Below are 15,464 nucleotides of genomic sequence, written 5' to 3' on the forward strand. Positions count from 1 at the left end.
AATTACTTCACTTCACCATGTTTCAAAAAAATCACCACCTCCAAAAGGCACTTGCTGAGAGATCTGATCCTATTCAGATCAGGCATTCCTGTTGTTATCCACTGATCATATGGGAAAGGGAGTGACGCTTGCTTTCTTCACATCATTGGCATGGATCCAGTGTCTGTGCCCTGTGCACTTAACAGCATGTTGGGTGATGAAGAGAACTTGCACTGGCCTCTGAAACTGTTGGGAAAAGACACCGTCTCTAGGCCTCAGCTTGTGAACTGGACCTTTAAGACTGGGAGAGAGACTGGCCTTCACCTGTGAATGGATCAAATGCAGATCTGTAGTCAACACAATAATCATCAAGAATGGTAATTTCAATGTCAGATTGTCCTTGATCTTGGTACACCCTATATATTTGCTGGCCTCCCCGTAACCACCTCAACTGGTTGCAAGACCTTCAAATGACAGATCTGGGGGTGCAAAATATCCTATTGAAACTGGGTACCTTTTCCTGTGCTACAAGTATGGCACATCATGCACTTCTTGACATAGACCTCTGCTACCCTGGGAATCAGATTATTGAACCATACATAATCTGACATGGCCACTATTCCTTTAGCACTGATATGGGCTGAACTGTGGGCCATAGTAACTATAATATTCACATAACAATTTGGAAGCATTCATCTTTGCTTTCCTGACCGATCTATCCAACATCCTGTTGCATCTTGACACCCATATCTTTTACACTGTTCCTTCTGTTCCTCTGTAGCTTCTTCCTGTACTTCCCTAATGAAAACTAGAGTTTAATTAAACAGTCACTTCTGATGTCCGTCTAACTGTCCCTAAAATATACATTAAACTATACACTAAATAGGCTCATCGTTTAGCTGTTTCCTTGGCAAAAGTATTTCCCTGTGTTACCTCAGCTATACTTTTCTTGTGGACAAAACATTTAACAATAGCAACTCTTTTTGGTAACGTCAAGGTATCCAAAAACTTTACTATTCATTCGCTATACTGTATCTTATCACCATGCAAAGTGAAAAAGCCCCCTTTTGTTTTTAGAGTCGTCCGAATGAGTGCGCAACTCCAAAGGCATATATATTGATATTTACAGTCAAATCTTTACTTTTTTCACAAGCTCTAGTCAAAGCTGTCAGCTTTACAGATTGTGTTGACATTTGTTGTATTTTACATAACTCAACCACAGATTTCAAGGGAGTAACTGTATAAGCCGCTGTACTAGAGCCATCAAGTAGTTTGTAACATGAACAATCCACGGACAGTTCCCCTGGTGGGTCATATATAGGGGTATCTGCGAGGTCTACCCATCCCTTAGTCTCCTTCTCAGTAATAAAATATGCAATCATGTTTCTCATCATGTTGGGACTCCAAGAGGGGTAGTACAGTTGGGGGATTCAAAATGTTACAGCATTTCAGAGTGATGTTTTGGAGCAAAAAGTATCAACTCATACCCTGTTAATATCGCACTGGTCAGGTGCTGGGTCTGAAATTTTTAAAACCTTTTTTTTTTTTTAGATTTCCACTAAATGTGTACGATAACTGTCAAATTGTAACCTGAAACATACATTTCAGATAGCTTTATCGCAGTGGGGTCCAATGTGGAGGAGAAATATGCACATGACTTATTCCTTCTTACATGGGACCGTGCCAAGCTGCAACCATCTTTTGCATGCACAGATTTGTAATAATCATGTTTTACCTAAAGCAGTAGCATTACATAAAGCATTTCTAAATTGCAAAAAGACAGCTTCACACTGATCAGTCCACAGAAAACGGCATGCATACATGCTTTAATGTTAAGGCAAGCAGGGGGTTTGCAATTTATGAAAAAATATGGTAATAAACGCGTAGATATTAGATTGAGTCAGTGGTTTCTGCAAGTTCTGCACCAATTATATTCTATGTTGGTGTAGCGTCTCACCTATTTTATTTTATTTTAAGGTTTTATAGAGCGCGAACATGACCCGTGAGGGTATCAGAGCGCTTTACAGATACAGTAGAATAATACAGGGACATATCACACGATAAACGATGAAAACTAGGTACAAAGGAGGGCTTACAGAGAGTCAAGGGATGAAGGTGGGACAGGGTAGCAGAGGGTACTGTACCTGGGGGATGTGAGAAGCTATACAACAAGGATAAGTAAAGTACAATGAATATAATACAAAAAGTACAAAAGTCAAATACAGTGGTGTGCAAGGGCGCAGGATAGGGCAACATTCTCTCAGGTGGCTGACGGAAAGAGTTTAGCCAAGGAATTTACCCATGAGAAAGGACTTGGCCTCCTTTTTGAAGCGAGCAAAGGAAGGGATTTTTCTAATGTCAGGAGGGAGGGAGTTCCATATTCTTGGTGCAGCTCCAGTGAAAGCCCTATTGTAGGTTGTTCTTTTCCTAAAGCGTGCAGGCCGGAGTAGGAGGGCCTTGGTCGATCTTGAGTGTCTGTTTCCACCAGATAGCACAAGCTTCTGAGCAAGATACGCAGGGGATTTAGAGTGAAGGGCCTTGTGCGTGATGCATGCCAGCTTGAAGTGGATCCTCGCCTCGAAGGGGAGCCAGTTTAACGCTTTCAAGTGAGGAGTGATGTGATCGAATTTTTTTGAGCCTGTAAGTAGTCTGGCGGCTGCGTTGAGGCAGGCTTTTAAGGGAGCCAGCGAGATCTTAGGTAAGCCAGAGAGGGTGGAGCAACCGTATTCCAGTCGAGAGATGACTAATGATTGAACAGCAAGTTTGAGGTCCGGAGCGTCTAGAAAGGGTTTCAATTTCCATAGGTAGCTCAGGTGGAATCTGGCCGATTTCGCCATTGTGTTGATGTGGTCTCGCATGTTTAGGTTATAATCCAAGGTGATTCCCAGAGATTTGGCAGATTTCACAATGGTCAGGGAACAGTTTAAGGCTGTGATGGCTTTAATCCATGTCTGGATGTCAGGGTTGTTCTTGGGTGGGGAGATTAGAAGGAACTCAGTTTTCTTGGCATTAAGTTTTAGTTGATTGGAGGATAGCCATCTGACAGTCAGCTTCAGGGTTTCATTCAGGGTGAGGATCTCTGCCAGAGATGAGATTTTTATATAGATCTGAGTGTCATCAGCGTACATATGAAAGGAGATATTTGCATTGCGCAGGACTTCGGCCAGGGGTTCCAGATAGAGATTGAAGAGGGTAGGGGACAATGTTGATCCCTGAGGGACTCCTACCGAGACATCGGAAGGAGCGGACAGTTCGCCATTGACTAAAAAACTCTGAGATCGGTTTTGGAGGTAGGATTTGAACCCGTCGAGGACTATGCCATCTAGTCCCATCCTGAGTTTGAGGCGTTCGAGTAGCATCGCATGGTTGACCGTGTCGAAGGCCGATGAAAGATCAAGGAGGATCAGGAGACAGGTTTTGTCCTGGTCAAGGGCTTGAAGAGCGTCATCAACGATGTGGAGCATGGTGGTTTCGGTGCTGTGACCGGGTCGGAAACCTGATTGACAGTCGTCCAGTAGATGGTATTTGTTGATGTGGTGACTAAGCTGTAGTTGAATACACTTTTCACCCCCCTTTGACAGGAGGAGATCTAAATAGGTTGACCATACTGTAATTGAAAAAGAGATACTTTATGTCCCAAAGATACTAAGTGATGCAATAATTTCACTGTAACTTGATTCAAAACCTTCTGCTGTATTGCTATGTCTCCAATGAGTAGCTTACCAGTGTACGGTCCAACCTGTATTTAAAAAAATAAAAGTCAGGCATTCAAGACAACATACATAAACTGATGCCTACAGAGAAAATAGCTGGTATTTTGAAAATGTGTTTAAAGCTATTATTTCAGTTAGAGATATTCATTACTCATTTTTATACCTTGGTGCAAGGGGTGTTGTAGTTATAGTTTGCATGTACCACACATGTAGTTCTGCAGTTTAAATTGTCAAAGCCTTGCTTTTTAGGTTTTGCCTGGCGAAAAGATGCGCTCTGCGCATCTTTTTCGCGCAGGCGAAAACCTGATGAGAACTGTAGTGTGGCTTTGGGTCGGCCCTCGTCATTCATTGGCTGGCTCCATAAATGGAGCCTAGCCATTGGACGAGGGGCCTGTCCTTCAATGCCGGACCAGATTCGGGGGCGTTCCCGAGATTCTTTGGCTTTTGCCGACGTCACGCGACGTCAGCCGAAAGCCGGGAACGCCCCCGAATCTGGTCCGGCCGGGCCGCAGGCAAGCCGGAAGTCGGCGCCGGTCTTTCTATGCCAGGAGAAAGGAGTGCGGCTGCCAGCGAGGCCCCGGTGCAGGAGAGCCCCGCCCGCGGCACCCGAGAAGAGAGCCCAGGCCCCGGCAGAGGAAGGACACCGCATGCGCGCCCGCCATCTTGCTCGCCCCTCCTCCTAGCTGCCCGGCTGCCGGTGACCCAGCATCCCCGTGCCTGACCAGCAGCAGGAGAGAGCCCGGGAGCGGAACCCGAGGCACGGCAACATGCAGCTGCCGCCGCCCGGCCACCAGTGATGGACCTGCTCTGCTGTGCCGCCCCGTCGCGCCTGAACATCTCCCCCAGCCGGACCTCGGCTCTTTCCCTGTGCCCCGGCCGCCCGCAGCCTACTGCGGCCTCTTAGTGCAGGGGCGACCCGCCCTCTCCGGGACACAATGCAGCAGCAGCCCGAGGCCCCACCTGAGGTGAGGAAGATGGCGCAGCCGGCGCCCGCAGTGCCCAGGAGGGGCAGCGCCGCGGGAGCCGCCTCGGGTGGCCAGCTGAGCTTGGACGAGCCGCTGCTGGGCCCGCAACCCCCGCAGAGCCTGGGCCTGCAGCCCCCACTTCAGACCACTGGGCCCAAAAAGAAGAGTGGCTTCCAGATCACCAGTGTGACCCCGGCTCAGGCCTCGGCCAGCCTGAGCTCTAACAACAGCATCGCCGAGGACACGGAAAGCTACGACGACCTGGACGAGTCACACACCGAAGAGCTGTCCTCCTCTGAGATCCTGGACGCCTCCCTCTCCCGGGCTACGGACCTAGGTGCGCCGGGGCGCAGCTCATCCGAGGAGACCCTCAGCAACCTGCAGGAGGCCGACACACCCGGGGCGCTGTCCCCCAACCAACCGCGCCTGCCCGGCCTGCCCCCTCCTCAGCCTCATCCGCTGCTCATCAATGGCATTGCCGGGCCCCTGTACCCCGAGCCCCTGCAGCCTCCTGCCGCTGGCCTGCCCGGGGGCATGGCTGGAGTGAACGTTAACATGATGAACAACCTCCCTGGAGCTGTGCACGTAGCCCCCCATCCGGCCTCCGGGGGCTCCATCGCACAGGTGGCGCAGGCGGTGGCGGCCGCCGCGCTGGGCTCGGCCGTGGGGCAGCAGCCGCAGACTCAGCCCCCTCCCCCCGCAGCTGCCGCCACGGCGGCGGCCACATCACGGTTCCGGGTGGTGAAGCTGGACTCTAGCTCTGAGCCCTTCCGCAAGGGCCGCTGGACTTGCACCGAGTACTACGAGCGGGAGCAGCCTGTGGAGGCCCCTCACAGGGTGGTGGAGAGTGTGAGGCAGGCGGCCGAGGAGAGGGACAGCACCAGCGAGAGCTCGGCCAGCAGCACTCTGAGCCACTATACGGAGAGCGCTGACAGTGGTGAAGGCACCGGCCTGCAGCAGGGGTACTCGGAGCCCGGGGCTCAGTGTGCCAACTTGCCAGCACAATCGCACCCGCCTGAAGGCGGCTATGGACAGCAAAAGCAGAGCTACCAACCTCCATTGAACCCTTCGGCTTGTCATAGTATGGGGGCCGTGCCTTCACTGCACCAACAGCCCCCCTATTCACAGCCTGTGCAGACTCTACCCCAGCAGCTCCACTATGCAGCCCAGCAGCAGATTCCCTCCGCCCTCATCCCTCAGAGCCATGCCATGTCGGCTGCTCAGACTACTGTTACAGGGAGCGTGGCTGATTACTTGCAGCACCCCCATAAGCTGCAGACCACGGTAGTGTCAGGACAGCCAGGGCTAGCGGCCCCCGGTCACAATCTGTCGGCACACATGCAATCCACAGCTGCACAATCCACAGCCTCTGCTATGACTGCTGCACATGCACCCACGATGATGCCCACGTCAGTGGCCAGCAGTCAGAGTGTGGCCCAGCAAATAAATCTTCCCCCCGCAACGCCTGTCAGTCACAGCTTGGGTCAATCCTTAAATCTGCCCACTGTGTCGCAGTCCAGTCATAATGTGGCAGTGGGTCAGCACTTGAATCTGCCCTCCACGGCGCAGCAAGCACCAACAGCTATTAACCAAGGAATTCCCTCCGTTATGCAGCAGAGTGCCCCCACTCTGGCTACACCTCTCCTGCAGCCGCTTAAGCCCCAGGGGGTGCCGATGGGCCCTCAGGGTCTTCCTCAGCAATTGGTCATGGCAGCGCAGAACGCCCCCGTTTCCGCAAAACCCCAGGGTCAAGGATTGGAACCCGTGCTTCAAGGAATGAGTAATCGGCAGATCCCGGCCGTCAGCCCAATTCCCCCTGCCTGTTAGCCAGATCAACTTGACAGCTTCTGCTGGTCTGGGCCCCGCACCTGTCATGTCCCAGCCCCCCACTGCACACAACGGGGCTCAGGGTGTTGCTCACCATCCTGCCAGTGTACCGGTGTCCCAGCACATGCCACACCAGATACCTCTAAGTTCTGCTCAGTTCTTTGCGCCATCGCTCATCCGGTCAGTGGCAAATCAGATCGCAGATGCAAGGCGTCTCATGGAGCACTCGGTGGCCGGTTTGCCGCAGTCAATCATCGCCGAAGGCATTTCAGGAATAGGCGGTTCATCTTCCTTGGAAGGGAGTGGTGGCAGTCTAGCGGGTCCTGGTCAGCTTCTTCCATTGAAGTCGTTACCTCTGGTCGATGGCGAGGATGACAGGTAAGGTCATGTGATGGCCTCTGGTGTACCCCTTCCCTTTCATAATTTGTTTGACTCGGTGATGGAGTGTCCTGTGACTTCGAAAACACTCTCCAGTACTCTCCTTTTGTACCTGCTGTTCTGTGCTTACAGTATTGGGTGGAATTGTGCATCTTGCTATGCATCAGGGTTTAATTTTGTAGATCTGAACCCTAATGTAATACTACTATGTTATAAAAGAATTATACACCGGTGAACTTTGGACAGCACTTTTTGGATGGCCTTAACTCCACTTAAACTGCATTTAGAAACTGTGTGTCTTAAAGCACACGTTTCCGTAACAGCAAAGTACTGCTGTGTGTTTGTGATGCGACACAAACTTTCAGAAGTAAAGTGCAATTTGGAGTTCATGTGTTAGATTGCAGCTCACATTTATTTAATGTATTTCTGTAGCGCAAACTTCAGCACATGGGCACCAGAACACTTTTGAACAATAAAAAAAGGAATGTGTTCACAACTGCAGTAGACGGAGAAAGTAATTTTGATATTCTCGAAGAAAGGTGAAGGCAAAGAAGAGTGGAGACCTGTCATAATTCTTGGTGGTGAATATTCCATGCTCACAAAACAGCTGAAGATGTGGTTTGATTTGATGTTATTGGTCTCGATTCACAAAGCCTTTTCTATGAATAGGTCTTTCTAATTCCTTGCTCGCGTGAGTTACCTCAAAATAGCCAGACATGATTCACCAATCATTCTCTTTGAGTAGGTGTAACATAGTCCAGGCTTATGTTTGACTTTATCATGAGTTTTTAGGAGTACGGCTTACCCACAGTTTTTGTGGGTAGGCATATCTTACATTGGAACTATTCACGAAAAATGACCTGTGAATCTGACCAAGGCATACCGGTGTAACTAACCTCCAAGGTCGGTGAGATTCAGTTACTCCAAGAAAAAAAAGCTTTGTCAGTCAGGCCCATTTTCTCAGGTAGTTTCCAGAATAAAACTGGTAATGCCCTTATTTTTAGGTTTTGCCTGGCGAAAAGATGCGCTCTGCGCATCTTTTTCGCGCAGGCGAAAACCTGATGAGAACTGTAGTGTGGGTTTGGGTCGGCCCTCGTCATTCATTGGCTGGCTCCATAAATGGAGCCTAGCCATTGGACGAGGGGCCTGTCCGTCAATGCCGGACCAGATTCGGGGGCGTTCCCGAGATTCTTTGGCTTTTGCCGACGTCACGCGACGTCAGCCGAAAGCCGGGAACGCCCCCGAATCTGGTCCGGCCGGGCCGCAGGCAAGCCGGAAGTCGGCGCCGGTCTTTCTATGCCTCCTGGGAGCAGTCCGGTGAGTTTTCAGGTTGTCCGTGTCCCTCCTCCCGCCGCCGTCCCCCCTCCCGCTCTCCCCCCTCCCGCTCTCCTGGTTTGGATGGCTCCAAGAGGACGTGTTATTTTGAGAGGACCCTTAATTGATACAGAAAATACATTTTTAATCTGGTTCTCATCAAATGTTTATCCCCTTTGATGTCATTCAGTAGCAGCTCTCAACAGCTCTCTATCAACACACCTTCAGGGTCAGCTGCGCCACCCGCGCTCACTTGCAGGGTTAATGCGACCCAGGCCGCAGCCACGGCTTCGTGTGAGTTGCTTGTGCCTGGAAGCGCCACTTTCCTTCGGCTCTGCCCCAGCGGTCCGGCACTGGATGTAGCTTCTATCTGCCTTCTACGAAAGTGCTCAAACTTCGCCTGCAGCAAGACCACACACCATGAGATGCCGTAGTACCCTCAGAAGATTTGGGCGGATGAAGTTAGACTGATGTTTTCGGGAGTGGCGCAGCGAAGCTCGGCTACCCTGCGGCCATGATTCCTGTCGGCAGTTCTGCAGGCACTTTTTCAGTGGAAACATTCATCTTCTGCCCAATCAAAATCTGTAATCAAGGGAATCAACATTTGGTTGTGGCCAAAGCCTAACTCTCAGTAGTGCTTCCTAAATCTCTTTTTCTATTCGTCAGGCATGGTTTGATGACAGCTATGCTACCAAGCCAAACTTAAAAGTGCTCTTAAGCTGCCTGAAAGCCAAAACAAACTAAGTATGATCTGCTGGACACCCTTTCCCCAGTAACTATTTTTAGCATAATAATTTGTTGTGAAGAGTTGTGCTTCCACGAAGCAATACACCCACATCTGGAGACAGCAAGACTGTTGTGGTCTTCCTTTTCATACAAAGATCACAAAGGGGGAGCCAGGTGACAGAGGCTTTCATACAGAAGAAATTCTCGAGCAATCATCTCAACTCACAGGAGGGGAAACTGTGTGCAGAACAGGAAGAGGGGGTAGTTCCTCATTCGATATAGTTGGATCTGGGAGGGAACTCAGAACACATGAGAGGGACAGAGGGACACTCCCTTCTGCCATCTTGAATGTGTGGGGGGGGCTTGCAGTGTGTGTGGGGGCTTGCAGTGTGTGTGGGGGCTTGCAGTGTGTGTGGGGGCTTGCAGTGTGTGTGGGGGCTTGCAGTGTGTTGGGGGCTTGCAGTGTGTTGGGGGGGGGCTTGCAGTGTGTGGGGGGGCTTGCAGTGTGTGGGGGGGCTTGCAGTGTGTGGGGGGGCTTGCAGTGTGTTGGGGGGCTCGCAGTGTGTGGGGGGGCTCGCAGTGTGTGAGGGCTTGCAGTGTGTTGGGGGGCTTGCAGTGTGTTGGGGGGCTTGCAGTGTGTTGGGGGCTTGCAGTGTGTGGGTGTGTGTGTGGGGGGCTCTGTGTGGGTGTGTGTGGGGAGGCCTCTGAGTGTGTATTGGGGGGGCTCTCTGTGGGTGTTTGTGTGTGTCATTTGCGAGAGATCAAGCTAGTGGCATTGTAAATGACAATGCTATTTATTTATGTTAAAAAAAAACATAAATAAAAATATTTTCAAGAGCAATGCCAATAGCTCAAACTTTAACAAAGGCAAAACCATTGCATTGTAAATGCTTGTTTTGTTTTTACTGCTGAAAACCCTGCCTAATGCACCAATGTGATTACTGCTGATACTCGTGGATGGGGTGCTTTTTACATTACTAGTAACTCTTTTTACATAAAATGTTGGAGGCCCTTGTACTAACATTCAGTTGTTGTGAAATAGGGCTTTGAACGGGGATGCCAGGAAATCCCACAGGTGTATTACATTTTACCTAGGAAACAATAGGATATTGAGGTACTACTATCTTGTTACTTTCTCTCAAATCCATAACAAATTAATAAACTTTTATCCTGTATTACAACCCTTCTTTTAAGGTCAGGCAGAATAGAGCTATTACATGCATTAGAGGCAACTTCCTCAAAGCGAGTAAAGAAATAAGGAACGGCCTCTCCCTATTTTTGTTTACAAGCAGTAAGGAGTGCCCAATCTATTTTCCTACCTGGAACCATCGTTTTTATATAAGTATGCTACCAGGCAGATCCAGTATAAGCTGACTAGGTTTCTGACCAGGTTTCCTATCCCTAGCAGCTGCTATAATGGCAGTCCAATCTCCTCCCAAATCTACAGCATGATCCTGTTTCCGAAAAGTCGCCTCATATCAGGTGGTAGGATCATACCAAAAAAAATATCAATCTGCTAAAGTCATAATACAAGAATCAATGGCTGCCTGTACATCATCATAAAACCCTCTAGGATTTTTCCTTATGTCTGGTAAGGAGGCTTTTAAAGTGAGTACATCTGTCCTTTTCCAGGGCGTATATATCCAATTATACAGAAAATGGGCTCTAGCATTAGCACTATTTGGGTCATCGTCTGCATTCCCTCTTCTAGGGATGAACTGTGGCGCAGCTTCCCTCAAAGAGAGCTCACTTCAGTATCCAATTCTAGTTGCTATAGCAGTATTAATTCTACAGAGAAGGTCCCTATCTGACACTGTCTATTAATTGTTCTAACATCATCTGGGCCATTTTGCCCTGCAGTCCTCTCCCATTGAGTTATTAACTCATTAACTATAACCCATTAACTATAATATTTTATATATATATATATATATATCACTCATGACCGTGTTTTTAAAAAAAAAATTGATTGGTTAACTGGCTTATTAAGTGTATCTTAGTGAATACATATATTAGCGAGTAATGTTTAAATATTTAAATATATGCATGAGTGATGTAATATGTGACGTCATCAGCAGTGCATTGCAGACGTGCAAGTTATAGTGAGTCCAACTAACTGTAACGTGGGAATTTCAATGGTTTTATGCGAGTAAAATTAACAGCTAACTATAACTGCTGTGAAACCTATGGTTTTTTCAGTTAATTTCAAAGGTTTTTTAAATGCTAATTCCTAACTATAACTGGTGTGCAACCTATGGTTTTTTCAGTGAATATATATATATATATATATATATATAAATAACATTTCTATGGCAAAATGAAACCCCTCATTTTGTTCCTTTTCAAATTAAATGTATTAAGTGTTACCACTTTATTCCAATCAAGATGACTTCAGGTGTGCCATACTTTTGTCATAAGTAAGACTGTTAGCGCTCTAGTTGTTCTTTAGAACACTCTGGGACATTCTGTCATTGGGCTATAGTTTGGCTACATCTGGCTGATATTTGGGCTACATTTGTTTATTTTTGTCTCTGGTGGCCATCTTATATCTACATTGGGCTACATTTGGGCTCTAACACATATATATATAGCCCAATGTAGCCCAATATATATTTTTTGAAAGTTAATTTTCGTAAAAACCACTGGAGCATATATCTTGAGACATACATATGTATATATATATATTTTTATTAACTATAACCCATTAACTATAAGTTGATGAGAGAGCTTATTTATACGACAAAGAAGCTCGCCTTCAGAAAAATTCTGAATCTGGTTTATCATATCTTCTACTTCTATTGCTAAATCACTTAACCAATTTAATATCATCTTATCACATCCTGACGAAACTGAGGTACAGTAGAGTGTGAAGAACTCTAGGGGTTAGAACAGATGCCGAAAGTACAGAATCATTAGACATTTGAAGTGTAGTGGCCTGAGGTGGAGGCACAGAGGCTTGGGGTGGGGGTGCAGTGGCCTGGATTGGAGAGGGTAAAGAGTTTACCAGTATTGGTTGGAAAATAGGGGGCTGAAGAACCGCAGGCAAAGGAGGTGGAACCGGGGGTGCAAGGGGAACAACATTCAATGGTGCAGGGTGAAGAGGTGTTAAAGGTACATATGGGGGTGGGGGTCGTTCTATCAACAACCCGTCAATATCTGAATCCAAATCTTGGTGGACCTAAACTGCTACAGTTGGTCTAACTATATATTCCTTAGATATTAATAATCTATGCTCCCTATTTAAACATTCCTTTTTCTCCTGAACTTCCTTATCCTTTAATTCCTTATACTTCTGGTATTCTGTTTTCCTTTCCTGTTTCCTTTGTACCTTCTCTGCCTTAAGCTGCCGCTTCCTCACTTCTTTTCTCCACATACTCAAACTAAACATAGCCAGCCTAACTTTCTTCAAAAACAATTGTTTCTCTAAATACTAGAATTTGTGAGGGTCCATAGTTCCCTCTAATGGCCATCTCAACTGGGGATCCCCTTTTGTATATTTGTTCCACAATGTATTATACACGATGGGACAAATACCATATTTGATATACATCTCAAAATTTGGCGTACCTTCTGGGGGCGCCGGCTGACTTGCTTCCAAAAATGCTCTGCTTATCGCAGCAGCAACAACAAAACTTCCAAAGGGTGCTAAACACAGGCATGTTATATGAGAAAAAAACTTATAAACAGAGAGAAATAAAAAATATTCTCACGTTTACTTGTAAGAAAAATGTTAGTCAAAACGAATAGCAAGCCTTTAAAACAAAACTTAGATCTCAAAATACCAAACAGAACCTAGGCTTCGAAATTCAAAACAGAGTTTGAAGGGATTACCACATTCCAAATAGATTACCAATCAAATACCAAATCAAGACGAATACCAAGTCAAGCAAAGATCAAACAGATCCAAACCAGATGAACACATGAACCGGTTCAATACAGTTTTACCTCATGTGCAGTCTTTGCCTCCCACCTGTCGATCCTCACTGATCCAAAAAGTACCATCCGAAGGCCCCAGTCAAGGCCAGCAGCCGCCGGGAAGATCAGAGTTGGAGAGCTGAAAAATCACCTTGGATCACGAGCAACTCTAATCTCATCAGGTGGGGCGCCCCTCAGCCAAGTTCGTCTTGCCAACCTGATCTCCTGCCTCGGGCCGACTGCAAGCTCTTGTTGGGGCCCCACGTTTGGGCGTCAATTTGTGGAGCAGATTAATCTATAACCTGCTGGTGCAGGGCACATCACTTCGCCACGGGTCCGTTATCAAAATGAGGATACGACACTGAAGCAAAATCAATACCATGGGTAGTTTATTCATTCATGAATGGGTCTCCATCCGACCTGTACCATCAAGATACTGAGGACATAGCACACTGAACTGTGGTTACATGGGTTTATATAGTGAAAACCAAAGACCAGGAACGCCCAGAGGTAAATAAGGCTCTGGGAAGAACACACAGATGAGACAATCGGTAACCATCAACAACCTTGGTGTCTTGTGGAACGGTCATCTGGAGGCTGCATAACAAGATAGGTTTATCTGAACGAACTTTATCTAAGGCTTTACCATTGTTTAAAATGCACACAAAACCTACAGTGCAGACATCAGCTGTTCTTTTGTGCTGACTTTGCATGTTTACGCAGCCTAAAATGTCTCAACTTTAGCTTCGTGACCTAATGTTTATGCAGGTGGCATCCGGGACATAGTCAGACTGAAAACAGGTCAAAGGTGAGTATGGATGAGGCATAGCTGAATCAGAAAACTAGAGATTCAGATTTTAAGGTTTCACATTAAGATGTTAAAAGCTCGCTATTGGGCTTATACAAACGAGAGATAAATAACTAATAGCTGTAGTTCGGATATTTGACTAATATGTTTTTAGTTTGTCAGTCCCAGTATTTGAGATGTTTTTAGATTTTATATCTCCGCCTCTAACAAGGTGCTTGTTTTTACGTTTTCGATAGGGATCTCTTCCTCTGCGATCTTTCACAAGCAAATGGCGTCTAAATGAAGATCTTGCCAAATGCCCTGCATGTGGTTTGAGCAACGCGGATGAGATACCTATAATGTTCTTTTGCTCTGAGTACTGTAATTCAAGCCCCAAAGGGATTGTGCCCATTTGTTGTGATATGGGAACAAGAAGCCATCTGGCTGCCTTACGATCTTAAAAAGTGATACATCTATAAAAATTGTATTTGCAGTAGGCAAATTCCTATAAGCTGTTTGGTTCAGGAGAACTAAAATTGTAAACGTACTCGCTTGATGATGTGTTAATGCTGGGGGTGTGGCTTGGCGCCGATGGTGTCGGCTGCTTGAGCGCTGGGCTCCGCAACCAAGCCCCTACTGATCCTGCAATATAGCCCCCTGAGGCCCCCATCTCCCACTGAACAGCGGAGGAGGGTATTGCCCCCCATCAGAGCCGCTGCTGGAGGCTGAGCCTGCTCTGGGGACCCCGGGAGGATCGCCGGCACACTGGCCGGTGCGCCAAGCAAATCGAAACTCAGCGTGGCGGCCACAAAGGAGCGCTGAGGCTCCGGACATCCGCGCCCACGGGCGAGCCTGCGACCATTTCTGATCCCCGATTGCCGCGGCAGAGCCCAGCGGCGTCACCTAGCAAGCGGCTGGAGACCTGAGGGGTCACGAGCGGAGACCGGAGGAGTGATTCGGCCGGAAGGGGCTGAGCTGTTGCTCTGAGGGCTGCCGTCGCGGGGGTCATGGTGACTATCTCTCCCGGGATCAGCTGAGCGAGGCAGCGCTGATCACACAGACCAGGTGGAGCGAAGAGCGACGACGGCTGTGACCTGTAGATAGTGGTCTGCGAGGTGCCGGAGGTCTGGCCTGATCACTGGTGAGGGAGCGCCGACCCGGGTGCTGCTGAATGCGGAGGGCGGTGGTCAGAGGTTACGATTGGCGAGGGCACTAAGGAGGCTGCACACCTTGTCATGAAAGGCCGAATGACCATTGCCACTGCTGATAGAGCGGAGAGACGCTAGACAGCGAACATAACAGGTGAAAGGAGTTGGTGGGAGACCACTGGAGAAACTGTGGGTGCCCTATGAGTCACATAAGCACTCCCCCCCCCCCCCCCTCCCCGCATTTCCGAACTCTGGGCTACACCTGGGTGCTGGGAACGAGAGGAGCACAAGAGGAGCTGACCTGGGTGGGGCAGGTCTGGCAACGTTCAGGACAAGTGACGGTAGGTCACTGAGCTGGAGATCGGGGCCGAGCTGCGCATGGGCCACCGTATACTGAGACCTGGGGAGGATCCACGCTGCGGACCACCCAACCTGTGCGCCCGTGGTGGAGACTGGCGATCGTCACCGGCCTGGGCCGAATCTGCCCTGAAATCGGTGCATTCGCTCGCAGCAGAGAAACGGATCGGTCTAGTCGGGTCTGCTGACGCTGTTATCCATGTAACCATCACCTTGACTGATACCGCCCGGGGCCATATCCCCCGCCACTTTCATCTTGATCCTGAGCCCGACCTTTCTGGATCGCAGGTTGGTCTGGTGGCGTCATCGCGACCTGAGAGACCTAGGCCGCATGGGGGCCCTTGGTGCTGGGCTA

At 48.4% G+C, this 15,464-nt stretch overlaps 2 protein-coding genes across 4 annotated transcripts in view; both read left to right on the forward strand.

The window, feature by feature from the left end:
• The window catches only part of EYA3 (EYA transcriptional coactivator and phosphatase 3), an 860,742-nt gene that overhangs the window by 170,034 nt on the left and 675,244 nt on the right, over nucleotides 1–15,464 (forward strand). The gene's annotated exons all lie outside the window — the stretch shown is intronic.
• LOC144825342 (TSC22 domain family protein 1-like) lies at nucleotides 4,354–6,866 on the forward strand. The gene is given in 2 exon segments (XM_078684138.1): nucleotides 4,354–6,477; nucleotides 6,479–6,866. Coding segments are annotated over 2 exon segments (2,238 nt in total). The 5' UTR covers nucleotides 4,354–4,627.

This window comes from Lissotriton helveticus, chromosome 3_1 (genome assembly GCF_964261635.1).
Source record: "Lissotriton helveticus chromosome 3_1, aLisHel1.1, whole genome shotgun sequence".
NCBI lineage: Eukaryota > Metazoa > Chordata > Amphibia > Caudata > Salamandridae > Lissotriton > Lissotriton helveticus.